General features: G+C 51.6%; 1 protein-coding gene across 6 annotated transcripts in view; it reads right to left on the reverse strand.

Moving 5' to 3' along the window:
- The window catches only part of UBE3C (ubiquitin protein ligase E3C), a 110,543-nt gene extending 96,389 nt beyond the window's left edge, over positions 1–14,154 (reverse strand). For 4 of the 6 annotated variants that reach the window (XM_045086278.1, XM_045086277.1, XM_045086280.1 and 1 more), the window contains exon 1: positions 13,765–14,154. In XM_045086278.1, the coding sequence (XP_044942213.1) occupies positions 13,765–13,830 (66 nt within the window). In that variant the 5' untranslated portion in view covers positions 13,831–14,154. Of the gene's footprint in view, positions 1–1,952; positions 2,060–2,446; positions 2,498–13,764 lie in introns of all 6 variants that reach the window. The other 2 variants (XM_045086276.1, XM_045086275.1) reach the window with 2 other exon arrangements.
- Positions 14,155–16,360: the final 2,206 nt, after the last annotated feature.

A 16,360-nucleotide genomic window follows, 5' to 3' on the forward strand; every position in this document is an offset into this window, starting at 1 on the left:
ACGTGTCACCGGCAAGCCGGGTTTACCACGAAGCTTCTGAACTCCAACCTCGCCATGAGCTGGCATTTCAGAGAAATCACAGGCTCGGCTCCCCAGTCATCTGTTTCTATTGGACACTGAAACAAACACCGCTAAGTTCTAAAATGCTCCTTCACACGCCACCTAAATCATCACACACTTTAGGACGAACAGTGGCCCATACTAACGGGCTGAAGCACGAACAGACAAGTCAACGCCTGATGGCCCCGGGGAAGACTCACACGGACACAGATGCAGCGCGTGACAAAGGAGGCATTTCAAATGTAAACAGGAAGTGTACTCTTCAACAAATATGAGAGGAAAAGCTGTGTGACCTAAGTAAATGACAATGTAGCTCTAGTCTTCACACCAAGAGATCCCTGACTGACATAAGATCCGTGTGTGCGTGCACGTGTGTACAAAGCACCATAAAAATATGTGAAGACAATAGGAGAATTAAACACTCCCACGTGGACTATGACTTTCCCTAAGAAAGAAATATCACTCTTTAAGTCTTGTTACTATTTGCCATCAGTTATTTAAAAATAAATTTGAGGGGCACCTGGGTGGCTCAGTGGGTTAAAGCCTCTGCCTCTGGCTCAGGTCATGGTCTCAGGGTCCTGGGATCGAGCCCTGCATCGGGCTCTCTGCTCAGCGGGGAGCCTGCTTCCCCTACCCTCCCCCCGCCTCTCTGCCTACTTGTGATCTCTGTCAAATAAATAAATAAAATCTTAAAAAAATAAATAAATAAATTTGAGTACATCAAAGTTAGAACTTTCTACACAGAACAATATAACACAGGCTAATAAGATGACAAAATGGGAATAAATATTTGTAACACTGCAATACCAACTGTTTGTAACACTGCAACACCAGCTGTTTGTAAAAGCTCTCCAAAATAATTTAAAGAGATCTACAATCAAATAGAAAAATTAGCAGAAGCTATACCCAGTGCAGAGGAAAAGAACAATCTTTTAAACCTAAGAACTTCATTTTTACTCATCTGAGGAAAGCATGCAGCTTGTGTAATGAAATAGGCTTTTTAACCCGTTTGGCAAACTCAGCATGCTGCGAGTTACAGAGGACAGTAGCTACTCCCATTCGCTGAGAAAGCTGCCTTAGCAATCTAGAATCTATTACAATTCAAAATGTGCATAGCCTTTGACCTAGCACTTCTAGAAATTTAACCTATACATATTAAAGGCACATATGCAAGGATTTGTACTGCAAAACACGGACAGCAAATGGCCATTAAAATACACGACTGCTAGGTTACAAAATGTTCATCATGCCGACGACCACCAGCGTTTTCAATGAATGCGGTGCCTCCACCTGCACCGAACCGCAACCATCTCCAGAAGCGTTCTCGGGGGTAAGTGCCGTCTAATGGGCTCCCCCGGGTGCTCGTGCGACAGAAGGGGCCCCTGACGACTCCGCGGGCACAGACTAGCCGAGAGGACAGGGCAGAACCTGGGACACAGTATGGCTGTGTGGATCAGGGACAGAGAGGGAGGGCTGGGGTGAAAGGGGGGAGACGCGATCATTTGGCATCGTTACTTTCGATTGCCCCAGTTACAGCCCCTGCCCGCGGAATGCTTCGCTCTTCTGGAATAACAAGCAAATGAAGCTATGGGAGAAGGTTTTTAAAGGAGCTAAATGTGGCCAAGAGTGAGTTCTAGATGAGGTGCTGGGGGGAAGAACAACGAAGTACCCGCCAAAGAACATTCGGATTTTGATTCTTAACGAGTTTTTGGTTCCAGTTTATTACACGTACAACGGAAAACATTTCACGTTCTACACTCCACAGGCCTGGATATGTTAGGAATTCTGAGGGCAGTTATGTGCCAGTTTCATAAACACTCTCATCAGATGCTTTTAGAATAACCAAGCCTGTTCTCTGCAGACGTACGTGTTACTTTCAGGGCTAATCTCACCTCCACAGCCGGGACGCCGCATCTTCTCATCGATATGTAAACAGGAGCAAATGACACCAGGCGTCTCTATCTGGCCTTTGAGCTTGAGGCACTTTATCTTATCTTCTCTGAAAATTAAATATGGCCAAACTTCAAAAATACCGTTAACAAAGATGTTTTTAAATGGGAAAAAATGCTTTTCTCAAATGCAGACACATTTTGTAGTAACAAAATGAGGCTTTTAAAAGTGCAAGTCATAAATAGTTTAAATCAGATTTCATTAATTATCAGAATAAAAAAAAATTACAGCCACTGAAGTCAGAGTGCGTTTATAAGATATGACTTCCATACTCCAAATGCTCAGATGGGCTAACCATTTATAAAAAGAACATTAGCATGCTTGTTAATATCTTAACTTCTAAAAACAACAAAGTTTCCTTCGTTTTGCTATTGGGTTATCTCCCTTTAGCAATTTACCCCATTTAACAGTGTAAACAGAATAATCAGCCTCACACCTGTGTTGAGTCAGTATTTTCCCACTGGTGCGCTGACAAAACAGGAGCAGTCTGAAACAATACAAAGACTCATCAAGTAAGACACTTCCTTTTGAGTTAATTAAAATGTTAAATGTTACCAAAAGTATTATTTGTGAATAATACACCATCTATGATGTGGGTTTTTCCTAAGAACCTCCATGAAAATATAAGAGCACTTCATGCAACGAATATTTAAAGGTGCATCAACCACAGTAACTGATGACTATCATGTCCATGAAACCGAATGCGCAATACGATTCCTAATTCGAAACATACATAGAAAAAGACTAGAAAAAAATTTACCCATGTAGTAGCAGTGTTTTATTTTTAAACGGAGGGTGGGTTCCAAAGAGGTAGTTTTTCTTCATTTCAGTATATTTTAAATGTTCTACAATAAACATTATAATCAGAAAAGAACTCACTTTAAAATAAAGTATCCAACGCAAAATGAAATTGCTTAATCCCATTACAATAAATTCTGAAAGATGTTCTTTTCTTACATAAGAGCTGGATGGTAAATATGGCACCATTTCAATAGCAAAACCCTGGAAATAAACTACACATACACATGCAGACACGTAGACAGACACTCACATAAACGGGAAAGAGGTTCCACGACACAGACCGCGTAGGGGAATGTCGTGCACCTGTGGAAACAGGACTACAATGACCAAAAGAGCCATCACTAAGACACAACGCCAAGGAGAAGAACAGTGTGTCGCTAGCTTTTACTGAAGAAGTGAGGGGGCATGTTTATTTGTTTAGACTAGTTTTGAGCAGACACTGAAGACACTGGTCCTCGTGGGGAAATCCGGAATCTCTGTGAGAGGAAGGTGTCATTGTAAGCCCTTTAGATGGATTTCACTTTTCACAATTTTTAAAAAAAAACTGAATATTGTTTCAAAGGCCCCAGCCTGGAGACTGGAAATGGAAACATTATTAAAGTGAGGAAGAGGAGTAATAATTCAGTCTGACTTTCTCATTACCAAGAATTACGACTTTCGTATTACAAGATGTGAAACAGAGGAGCCCAGAGAGGATGAGCAACTCTATCGCAGCTGGTTATGGAGACAAACCTTTCTTCCGGTTTCCTCTGCACTTTCAGCAATTTCACATTTTGTAGTGAAGATGTGATATGAATCGTGCTGCTTGCCAGCGCACTGGAGTTTACTCAAGTTCCTTCAAAACATTAGAGCATTAAAGCTTCATCCTAAGGAAAATTAGTTCAAAAAGAAGTAGGATTTTCTCAGGGCTCCCCTTCTCAGGGACTGCAGGCCGCGTTCCGCAACTTCCCCTGCAGTTGAAGGAGGTTGTGGGCAAAGCGGGAGGCAGACGCAAGACACGGAGGCCACAGGACACCGCCGAGCAACGCAGAAGACAGACCAGGGCCGCTGGGCTCTGATCTCTCCCTCAGAAAGATGTGGCAGGAAGTGCACATGCCTCCAGGAGCCACGAAGAAATGAGAGGGCAGGACAAGCCAAACGCCCCGCGGGAGGACAAAGACAGAGGACACCGCGGAGGTCACTGCGGCCAGGAAAGGGAGAAAAGGGACTCCCTGGAGACAAACCCGTCCTCAGGGCCTGACAGCAAGGCGAGGATGTGCAGGCAGCACTTACCACCCCGCCCCGGAAGAGACATCAGTACAATTTCTTCTAGAAAACAAAGTGCATCTAAAACCTTTACAAAGTGCATACTGTGACCAAGCAATGCAACTTCTTCAATTTGTCCTAAAAAATAATGATCAATTGTTGATTCTAAAAATGTTACAATAAAGAAACCCTAAAATCCAAAAAAAGCATAAACATATACTTTATACAAAGTTCATGCAATGAGCATGTATAGTAATTTTTAAAAACTGAACAGAATTTTAATTTTATTTTTTAATTTTTTAAAAATATTATTTATTTATTTATTTGACAGACAGAGATCACAAGTAGGCAGAGAGACTGACAGAGAGAGGAAGGGAAGCAGACTCCCCGCAGAGCAGAGAGCAGGGCTCAATCCCAGGACCCTGGGACCATGACCTGAACCGAAGGCAGAGGTTTTAATCATCTGAGCCACCCAGGTGCCCCCAGAATTTTAATTTTAGAAAACAGACTGAATGACTTGACTCAGCTTTGGGATAACACAGAGTCAGATACAAGATAGAGAGGAATGGCTAGAGCAAAAAAAAACAAAAACAAAAACACGCCTCAGAATCAAGCCCCATACAAAGGCATGGGGTCCTCCCATGAGCCCAACTCACACACCGCCTCTGCTCATTCCCTCGGGGATGAGTGCCGTCCGATGCGTGGCCACCCACACCGGGACATCCGTGCAGGCTTTCTTTCTTTCTTTCTTTCTTTTTTAAATTTATTTGACAGAGAGATCACAAGTAGGCAGAGAGGCAGACAAAGAGAGGGGGGAAGTAGGCTCCCCGCTGAGCAGAGAGCCCGATGTGGGGCTCGATCCCAGGACCCTGAGATCATGACCTGAGCTGAAGGCAGCAGCCTAACCCACTGAGCCACCCAGGTGCTCCCCGTGCAGGCTTTCTGACTGCATGCCCCTTTTCTGCTCTTTCTGTAAATGCCGGCATCCCTCTCAGAGTTCTGTTCCGAGACTACAAGTCTCCTCAGAGGGACACCAGCCCGAGGATCCCGGTGCGTCTCACGGCTTCAGTCACGTACGGATGGTCCCCGGGCTCTACCCAGAGGTCCCGACCAGTGCGTGCACAGCCTCACGTTGCACGGGCCCCCGGAAAAGAACATCGTCTTGGTTCCTGGAGTCACCACCCACTCTGGTAATCCCAGAGAAACACCCAAGGTGACCCTCCCACGGCACAGCTCCTCAATTCTGCCTCCTCAACGGCCCTTGAACTCCCCTCCACCCGGAGCCCACCGCTTTGCTCTGGGCCCTCACTACTCTGCTGCAAACTCTGGCTGCCTCTCCCTTGGTTTCCAACCACCTGCGCTGCCCCACACTCACGTCTCCCAAAACCTCACTTCCCTGCTTAGAGTCCTTCACTGGCTCCCCAAAGTGCCTGGATGTGCTGAGTGTGGCCCCCGGAACCCTTTATGACCTGCCCCCGAAGGCCTCTCCCAGCCTTCTCTTCTCCTACCCTGATCCAGCCGCGCAGAACGGGGCGCAGGGGATGCCCGCCCCCCACGGCCGGACTCCCCTCTCCGCGCAGGTCCGTCTCACCGACGGCAACGATACTCCCACATCAACAGTAGCAAGAAAGCCAGCCCGGCACACAGAAGCCTATGGCACTAGCCTTATACCACTTGCCTGGGGTTCTGGAAACAGGACACAGACAGGACTAGAAGGAAAGGAAAACAAGCGTCCTCCTCTCATGGCCGTAGTGGACAGTCCAAATGCTCCCCCCGACCAAAACCACACCATGACAGTCTCCTTCTTCACGCACCTCTTCCACATCCACACGTCTGCCGCCTGCCCTACAGCTGTCACGGTGCCAACCCAAAGACACTCATCCCCAAATTACCCACTCCCCCTGGCCCTGCTATATATCCCGTCTTCTCCCCAAGGGTGGTCGGATTGACCTAAGTAAATTCAAATGGCTGCAAATAAATGACATCTGTGTAAGTTTCCAAGGCACAGAGCTACAAAGTTGTCTCCAAGTCAACTAAGTTTCATCAAAATGTCTACCGAGAAGTTATTTGGTCGGCACCTTTTGCTCTGCAACTGTTTCATTATTTCCGTAACAGTTACACAGCTAATAACTACTGACTCCATGCAGTAGGAGAAAAGGAAAGCCATAATATTGAAATCTTAATAGGTTAAGACAGAAAAATAACATACAAAAGTCATGTTAGGATTAGCATTTACAACTTGGCTAAAACTGATACCCCTCCTGTGGTGGCTTTAGAATATTTTCACAAATTTGGGAGCACGTGGGGGGCTCAGGCAGTTGAGGCTCCAACTCTTGATTTCAGCTGAGGTCATGACCACAGGGTTGTGAGATCCAGTCCTGTGTCAGCCTCTGCACTCAATGGGAGTCTGCTTGGGATTCTCCCTCCCCCTCTGCGCCTCCCCCTGCTGTGCACACGCACGCACTCTCTCTCTCTCACAATAAATAAAATACATTTTTTTAAAAAGAATATTCCCACAAATTCTTTGATGCTGCTTCCCGTTAAGACGTGCAGCTTGACCCACACTCGCCTTGAGTGTGGACTGGATGGGCAAAGAGAACAGGACCAACGTGAACGTGACCTTCAGGACTGCCCCGTACAGGCGCGCCGCCTTCTCTGCGCCCTCTCACCTCACAAGCCATGTCATGAGGACACGAGCAGCCCTCAGGAGAGTGCAGGCGGCGGGAAGCTGACTGGCCCCCCACGCCCCAGCACTGACTTCCAGGTACGTGGACAAGGGAGCCCGCTGTGAGTCCCGCTGTGAGTCCCGCAGCTTTAGGCTCCTGAGCCTCTGCGAGATCCTGAGCGGCCAGCACCGCCCCGGCTGCTCTCGGACACCTGCCCCACAAAGCTGAGTGACGAGAAGGGAATGCTTCAAGACACTGTCACCCTGGAATAGAGAACACGTCCTTCGTTTCCTGGAGACTCAGAAAGTGGTAAGTAGATATCATGACTATCTTGTTTTGTTTTTAAAGATTTTTAGTAATCTCTACACCCAACGTGGTGACTGGGCGCCTGGGGGGCTCAGTCTGTGAAGCGTCTGCCTTCAGCTCAGGTCATGATCCTGGGGTCCTGGGATCGAGCCCCACGTCGGGCTCCTTGCTCAGTGGGGAGTCTGCCTCTACCCCACTCACGCTCTCTCAGAAGAACAGAAATCATTAAACAAACAAACACAAAGTCACATGCTCTCCTCAGCGAGCCAGCCAGACACCCCAATGTCACGACTGTTTAGGTTACTGTCATTTAAATGCTCACTGCAGCACTGTTTTGTAATCTGCTATTTCCATAAACAATGAATCATTTTAATAAATAGGACATTAAAGTACAGATATTAATAAGCAAACATCACGACCATGTTAATGGTTGTACAGTGTTCCATTACGTTGTTACGTGACCATTTGCTTAACGAATTTCCTATTGTTAGATATTTACATTGTTTTAAGTTTTTAATATGGTGAATATCACCACAGTCATCATTTTTTCCCAACATCTTTCCTATGCACCTGTCAAATTAGATCCTTAGGATGAATTTCTAAATTCATTAGAATTACTGGATTAGAGGGGATGTACCTTGTTGAGATTTCTGAAGCTAAACGGTACCACCCACCCCCCAGCAAGTAGGTCGTGCGGATCTACCCCATAAGGCCTGTCTTTAACCTGCTTACCACGGAACGCAAGGGCTATAGGGAGACAAGCCAACAGAATAAGCTCCCGCTCCTGCCTTCCTGTTGACAGTGTAAGTAAAGGAAAGCGTGAAGAGACTGAGGCAGGAGAGCAGGAACGAGTAGAAGCAGCTACTCTTACGGTAGCATAAAAAAAGGTCACTGCCAAAGAATAAGATGTCCAACTTCCAAACTCCGTCTGCATTCGCTAAGTTACAAGAATAAAAGTAAAGTCCCCAGAGAGAACTTACTCCTGCTTCTGCAAGAAATTCTTCTGTGGCTCCCGTGTGCTCTTGTGACACCTCCTATGTGCTCCCTTAGCTAAGAGACTCAGTGGGCAAGGAGGTCCCTAGGCTTTAAAAGCAGCTGAAGTGTGCCCAGCCAGGCAGGGACTGGTGAGGCAAGCCAGGTACCTAGGGGACAAGATGTAAGCAGCTGCCTGCAGTGCTGCCGCGGGGCCAGCCTCGAAAGTGAGGCTGCCCGGAGCCCTGCAGTTGTCCAACCTGAGCGAGTCCCTCCTAGAAATTCTGGGTCCTAGCTGCCTCGCCTGCTTCACCCCAGGCCCTGATTACAAGTACAAGGGGAACTAGACAAAAGTCTCAGCCCTTCTCTTCCGCCTGATCTCCCTAAGAACCAGATCAAGAATTCCTAACCTTACCTGCTATGGGGAACTACAGTTTTTTGGCCCCATATATGAAGGCTACCAACAGTTATGTTCAAGAGAACGGAAGTGGTACTGCTCAATGAAACAGTGATGTAATAATACCAGTCCTGACAATAAATTAACATAAATCTGATCTCAGAAAAATGTTTACTTTACTTAATGACAGAGCCACAAGAGTTTTATTTTCCACTGCAATATACACAGAGTAGCGTGACAACACATATACCAAGTGCCAACTTAAAAATAAAAAACAAGGAAAGCTGCCTTATGGCTCAGTTGGTTAAATATCCAACTTGATCTGAGCTCAGGTCTTGATCTCAGGGTTGTGAGTTCAAGCCCTGCATTAGGTTCCACACTGGGCATGGAGGCCACTTTAAAAAAACTAATTTAAGGGGCGCCTGGGTGGCTCAGTGGGTTAAGCCTCTGCCTTTGGCTCGGGTCATGATCTCAGGGTCCTGGGATCGAGCCCCACATCCGGCTCTCTGCTTCCCTCTCTCTGCCTGCTTCTCTGCCTGCTTGTGATCGCTGTCAAATGAATGAATAAATAAGTAATTAAAAAAAAATTAATTTTAAAAAATTATAAAATAATTAAAAAACCCCCAAATAACCCAGTTAAAAATGGGCAAAAGGTGACACATACAGATGACAAATAAGCCTATGAAAAGACACTCTACATCATGTGTCATCAAGAAAATGCAAATTAAAACGAGCTCCTCCTACACACCTATTCGAAGGACCAAAATCCAGAGCACTGACGACACCAAATGCTGGAGGGGCTGTGGAGCAACAGGAACTCTCATTCGTTGCTGGCGGCGGTGAAAACAGGACAGCCACTCTGGAAGGCAGTTCTGCGGTTTTGTTTTGTTTTTAAAGATTTATTTACTTGGGAGAGAGAGGGCACATACATGGGCAGAGGGGCAGAGAGAGAGGTCGGGAGAGAAGCAGACTCCGCACTGAGCGAAGGCTCCCCCACGGGATGCTGAGATCTCGACCTGAGCAGAAACCAAGAGCTGGACACGGAACCAACCAAGCCACCAGGCGCCCTAGTTCTAATCTCCTTATACAACCAAACACTCCTACCACAGGATGCAGGGAGTGTGGGGGAGCATGAGTAAGTAAAGGAGGGTGGATTTTTAGGGCAATTAGCTATTCTGTATGATACTCTGAGGGTGGATAATATGTCATTATACATTTGCCAAAAACCACAGAAAATACAACCACAAAGAGTGAACGTTAATGTATCAATACTGGTTTATCAATTATGACAAATGGCCCACACTAAACCAAGATGCTCATAACTGGGGAAACGCGAGGTGGAGGAGAGGGCACGAAGGGAACTCTGTACCGTCTGCCTGACTTTCTTCTATAAAGCTCTAAAAAATTAAAGAAATATTATTTGGACAAAATTTAAAGAAATATTATTTCTACTGCCACTCTTCCTCTACTGTCTACGCAAAGTTGGGCAAGAAATTTTAATTTTCTTTCTCCTATCTATGAGCTTTTCCAGGGACGCCTGGGTGGCTCTCAGTTAAGCATCTTCCTTCAGCTCAGGTCATGATCCCAGGGTCCTGGGGTGGAGGTCCCCATTGGGCTCTCTGCTCAGTGGGGTGTCTGCTTCTCCCTCTGGCTGCTGCTCCCCCTGCTCGTGTCCATGCACTCGCGCCGCGCGCTCTCTCTCTGCCAAATAAATTAATAAAATCCTAAAAAAGATTAACTTTTTATAAGCACATGCATTTCTTCCCTGTAAATCTCAAAAACTTTCTGTCTTCTGCTCACACCTAATTCTTCCCATTGGCCTTCCCCAGCACTCTGAGCTCCACAACTCCTCCCTCCTCTGCCTGCTCCTGCCCCAGCCTGTAACTTGCTCAACTTTATCCCTCCCTCCCCTCAAAATGAAAACCTTCATTAGCCCCTGAATGTAACCTTCTTCAAGTCCTTTTCAAAAAAGATCTACCTACTTTCTGACTTCCCATTCACTCCCTGATGTACTGCAAACTGACTTACAAGTCCTATGACCCTGGACTATTATCCCCCTAAAGTCATGTGGGCTTCATACTTGTTAGTGTTTCCTCACTGCACTCCTGCAGCACCTAGCACTGTGGTCTCCTCCCCCTCCCCACCCCAGCTCCACACCATGTATGATTCTTTCCTAAGTATTCTTCTCACTTATTAGATGTTATAATGCCCCACAAGCCATACCCCATCCCAGGCTCCAGGCCTTCCCCTCGGACTTCTATCCTGAATCACGTATCTGACAGTAGCTACCACATCTGCACACCTAGCTCAGATGTCCCTCAGTTCACACACGTACAATCAACAGCCTGCTACACATCTCTGCCCATGTCCACAGAAACCTAGACATTCCATTCAACAACCACTTGCCCCTCTTGGAGAATCCACTCCCTACTAATCACACAACTAGACTGCTCATTTAGTACCAAAGGTTCCAACCCCCATCCCAGACTCAGCTCATCGGGTGGGAAGCTGACCCAGACCGATCGGATTTCCTCTCCTGAGAAAGGGAATTGTGATCCGACAATCTCGGCTGGACACCTCAACTAGGAAATCATACACTGCCGAGGTCATGTGTAAGGTCAAGGGAGAAAGCCAAGAATGAAGGAGGCAGTGTAGCCCAAGGAGAAAAACCAAGAGTAACCACCTTGGTGCTGACGACTTGGTATCTGGGTGTGTTTCTGTCCACACATTCTTTGAGACACCATCAAATTCTTCCCATACACTTTCCCCTACTAAGCAATTTTCAGTGGATTTCTATGCTTGTAATCGAATGGCAGCTAAGATATTCTTCTCTGCACTACAAGAAAGGAAATGAAAATACCGTCCACGAACTATGCCATGCCGCCAAGATGTACCCTGGTAACAGAAATACTAACAGAAGGAAACTGTGTGACTTGGAATCAGCGGAACCCAGTATGTACTTGACTCCAGGTACACCCTCCCACCACCTAGAATGCCTTCTTGTTTCCCACCAACCCTAACTCTGCATCTTTTAAGACTAAGCCCCAACCAACTCTACCCTTTCCTGGACCAGCCCCAGCAGAAATCCAGAACATAGTAACTACTCTCTACTGTTATTTGACTTCTAATTGTTTAAATCTTAACTGTCCAACAAGACCATAATGAGGGCATGGAATTTTCCTTATTATGTTTCAGATGCTGCACAGAACCTTTACAAATAAACACGAAAAACAGTCATTTAATTTGGAAAAAGAAAATATGTATTCAAAAGGTGGCACTATTCAGTGTTCCACCAAGCTCAAGAAAGAAGGGAATCTTACAAACAATTCAATACGTGAAAGAAAACCGTTATAACCTTTTACCTTTTAAATAAGGAGAAAGAATCACATTGTAGCTTAAGAAAATTTAAAAAATATGCATTTGTAGGTGCCCAACACTTCTGCCCAGAAACAAAATTAAATCTGTAACACGATGAAACTACATCCCCACCAGAATTGCCTAAATTAAGGACCAACAATAAGAAATGTTGAAAGGAAGTGCGGCCACCGATACCCTCAGACACCGCAGGTGCGTACACTAGAGCGAAGTGTGTGTATGACCCAGCACAGGGGCGGGTGTGTACCCTCAAGAAGACACCACAAAAACAGATCACACAATGCGACATAACGAGGAGAATGGACTCCACCTCTGGGACAGAATGCGGACCCCCAACGCAGAAACAAACTGTATGTGACCATCACATGAAGTTCAACAGGCAGAACTAAGTTACGGTAACAGAGATCACACAGCAACTATCTCGGGGAGAAGGAATATTGAATAGAAGGGAGCAGAAGGGAGCCTATGGAATGCTGGGAGTGTTACTTGATTGGGGGGGAGGGCGGTGGTCACCACGGTGCAGTCATTCCTAAAAATCCTCCCGGCTGAACCCGCAGTTGATTCCTCACCCCAATTCCAGGCCAGTGCACCCATCCTTAGCCACTGTGTGTTAAGTACTGTTGGCTCTTGAGTGCTACCTTCCCAGGATAACTGCCCTCAGCCAAGGGCCAGCAGTGCCAGAGTCCCACTGTCACCCCAGGGGTGGCCTGCAGCCATAGACCAACTGATACGGGGGGGGGGGTGTGTTACAAAATTCTAGCCCCCTTAGCTCAAGAAGGGACGGTTCTGTGATGCCAGCCGTGGTCCCGGGTTCTTGGTGGGACTGAGCCGCAGCTAGACTCCAAGCAAGAAGACCCCTTTTTCCCTGCCCCCTTCCCCCCGCCAGTGTCATGTGCACCAAGGTCACCTCCTCAAGCTCTTCTAGAGACATGACCTAAGACACATACAGCTGTTTAGTCTAAACTTCAACCAAAAAAAAGAAAAGGAAAGGAAACTGTTGTGCACGGCTGAACGCCAAGCCGCGCCATCTCCCCGCGGTGCCGATCAACAGGTAAGAGCTGCTGCGCGGAGCGGTGTCGCCCGTCGGGGCGACAGCACGCGAGCCGCGCATGCGGAGCGCTCCGGTTTCGGGGCGAAGCGGCGAGGAGCGGCCCGCAGCCCGCAGCGCGCATGGGCAGCCCTCGTGAGCCCTCACCTGTCCGCTGCACCTGCGGGGAGCGCCGAGGGCACCTGCAGGGTTCGGGCGGCCCGACCGACCTCCGTCGCACTCTCCGGCCGGCCGCCTGCAGCCAACCGCTCGCGCGCACCCCAAGGCCCGACGACAACCGGGGCGGGGTGGGGGGTCTGCCCGCTCCGTGCCGGGGTCGCCGCCGGGGCCGAGGAGCGCACCGCAGCGCCCAGCACGAAGCCAACAGGACGCCGCTCCGGGGACCGAGCATCGGCCGAGGACTCCGCGCCCACCCGGTCGTGCACCCCACGACCCGCGCGGGTCAGCGAGCGAAGAGGAGCGCCCCGCGCCGGAGACCCGTAAGCGCCCACGGACCAGGCCCGCCGCACGTTTCCGAACCCGCGGGGCGCCTCTACTTTCGGCCTCGAATCCCAGGCGGACGGAGAAGCAGCCGCGAGCCAGGCCGCCGTCGGGGCGAGCGCACGGGGCACCGCGGCGGCGCGAGGGACGGAGCATCGAGCCCCGGAGGACGGCGGCCGGGGACCCCGCGGTGTCCGGAGCGCCGGGCGCGTGGCCTGGAGGCGCCGGGTTCCCACGCGCGTCCGGCCCCGCGGCGCGGCCGCGGACACCGCCCGCCGCGCGGCCCCGGCCCGGGGAGCGGCCGCGGCCCCGCCGTCCGCAAACGCTTGCGGGGACCACCGCGGCCCCGGCCCCCGGCGCGGCGCGCACCCCCGCGGCCGCAGGAAGGGTAGCGGCCCCGCCCGCAGGGCAGCCCCCGCCCGGCCGCCCCCGGAGCCGCGGGCCCGCGCACAGGCCGCCCTCACCTTCCTGCTGGCGCCTCCGAGGGACACCTTGGGCCTCGTCTTGAAGTCCCCTTCGAAGCTGAACATCGTGACCGCCTATCCCATCTGGGAGGAGCCCCCGACCCTGACAGCAGCGGGGCGGGCGGGGCGGGCTCCCGGGGGAGGGGTCTCCGCGGGCGGGACGGGCCGCGCCGGGGGGCGACCCCGAGCCCCAGCCCGCCCTGAGTGGGAGGGGGGGGAGGCGGCACACAGCGGGGGCGGCTCCTCCGCACCTCCCCCCTCATCCACGCCTCCCCACTGCTCCGGCCGAGGCCGAGGGCGCCGGCAGGGCCGCGGACCCCGCACTTGCACCGGGAGCAGCCGCCGGGAGGAAAGATGGCCGCCGGCCGGGACTGCGTGCGCGGCCCCGCCTGCGCGCGCGCGCCCGACGCCGACGCCGACGCCCCGGCCCTGCAGCCCGCGGGCCGCAGCCTGCGCGCGCCCGCCATCGACGCCGCGGCGCTCCCCGGAGCCCGGCCGGCGTGCGCGCGCCCGCCATCGACGCCGCGGCGCTCCCCGAGCCCTCCAGCGTGCGCGCGCCCGTCGCCGACGCCGCGGCGCTCCCCGAGCCCTCCAGCGTGCGCGCGCCCGTCGCCGACGCGCCGGAGCGTGGGAAGGCCCCGCGGTGACCCGGCTCTGCGGCAGGGCGGGGCGGGGGCGCCGGCACCTGCGCGCCGGAGCTGGACGCGCGCGTGCGCAGGCCCGGGGCGCGGGCTGGCCGCGGTCGGTGCGGGGGGCGGCCGGCCGTGTCGGGTCCCGGGCCCCCGTGCGCGACCCGCGCGGACGTCGTGGGACCCCGAGCGCGCGGCCCCCGCCCTCGGACGGTGTCCCGCACTCGCGGCCGAGCCGGAGCCCGCGGGCCGCGCTCGCCGCAGCGCGCGGACTCTGCCCTGACCGACCGGCCGCGCCCCAGGTCCGCGGAGCGCCCCGGCCCGGCACTGCGCCCCCGGCCGGCCGCGCGTGCGCCGGAGACCCCCGGGCCGGGCCCTGCGCTCCGCTCTGCGGCCGGCGGTCCGCGGGGGTCGTCCGGAATCGGGGCGTCGTGCGTCTCGGGGCCCGTCGGTCGGGCGGCGCCGGCGCGTGCGTCCGCGAGCGCGTCCTCGGGGCCCAGCTTCGGGCGCGCCGGGCCGGGGCCGCGCGGGGTACGCGGCTCTGTTCTCCACTCGTCCCCGCGTGGCCGCCCCGTTCTCCGGCCTCAGCCTCCACCCGCGCCCGCGCTGTGCCGGGTTGGGGCCCGCGGCGCGCACCGAGGACTTCGCGCTCTGCCCCCAGGCTAGGGGAGAAAACCCAAACCGGGTGCTTCTGAAGGGTTTTCAAAGATGCTTTCCGGGTACTTCTGAGGCCCGGTAATGCCGGGTATGAAGCGGTACAACGGGCTCCCGCCGCCCGTGACCAACCTCGGAGGTGACCGCTCGCGCCCGCCTCTGTGCCGTTCACGCCCGGCCCTTAACCACGCTGCCGGGATTGGGAAGCGAACCCTAGACATCATCTCCGAATGTCAGTCTGTACCTCTTTGTTTCGGAAGACACGATGTTTTCATTGTGGCCCTACGAAACCCAGCAGTGGATTGCAAGGATAAGTGGGGGATAAAAGATTCGCCGGCGTGGGCGCCGCCGATCCCAGGGCCGAATGCGGGTGGAGTGTGACGCTTCTGGGTCCGGTCCCGCTTCCTCCTCCAGGCTGCAGGTCGCCTAGGGGCCTGCTGTACTGTCCAGTGGGCCCGCAAATATTTGCGCGTGAAATCGATGATTTCTAAAAGGCAGTGGGAAAAGGTAGGTTAAAATCACATAAAAGCCATTAGAACCGCTAACATGCAACATAGAGACAGCACCAAATGCTAACCAGGAGGTGGAGAAACTCAGCCTTCCCTATGTGGAATGTTACAGCCATTCTGGAAACGAGTTTGGGCATTCCTTTTTCTACAGGAGACCGAACACTTACCAATGGCCCAGAACTTGCATTCCTGGACATTACGCCAGGCAAATAAAAATGTATGTGCACATAACATTAACACACAACTGTTCATGTCAGTTTTGTTCTATCGGCCAAATCTGGAAACAACCAAAATGTCCTTTGAAGGTCAGTGGTCAACCCCACTGTGGTGTATCCTCCCCACAGGTGGGAATCAGCAGTGCCCCGCGTACCCTCAGGATGCTGCCAACTGCAAAAGTCTCTCCCAACAGGTCGCAGACAGACTGGATAATGCCATTTCTATCGCAAAATGACAAACGCCTAGATAGAGAGACTGGGTTAGTCGTTGTGAGGGACTAAGGAGGGGAAGGTGGGGCAGGTAGGACCATCTGGGAGCCATAGGAGGGAGGTCTTCGTGGTGGTGGAAGGGTTCTGGGGCTTGGTCAGTGGTGCTTACGTGTGATAAAATGAGACAGAACCATGAACACGCCCCCCGTCATGTCCGCAACTTGGTTTGGGTGTTGTACTAGAATCACATAAGATACGACATGAAGGGAATTACATAAAGGGCATACACGACATCTCTGCACCGTTTTCACAACTTCCTGTGAATCTATATCTCAAAATAGAATTCTTTTTTTTTTTTGAAGGTTTTTATTTATTTGAC

The sequence above is a fragment of the Mustela putorius genome, unplaced genomic scaffold, assembly GCF_011764305.1.
Source record: "Mustela putorius furo isolate JIRA1106 unplaced genomic scaffold, ASM1176430v1.1 tig00000929_pilon_pilon_pilon, whole genome shotgun sequence".
In the NCBI taxonomy this organism is placed as follows: Eukaryota; Metazoa; Chordata; class Mammalia; order Carnivora; family Mustelidae; genus Mustela; species Mustela putorius.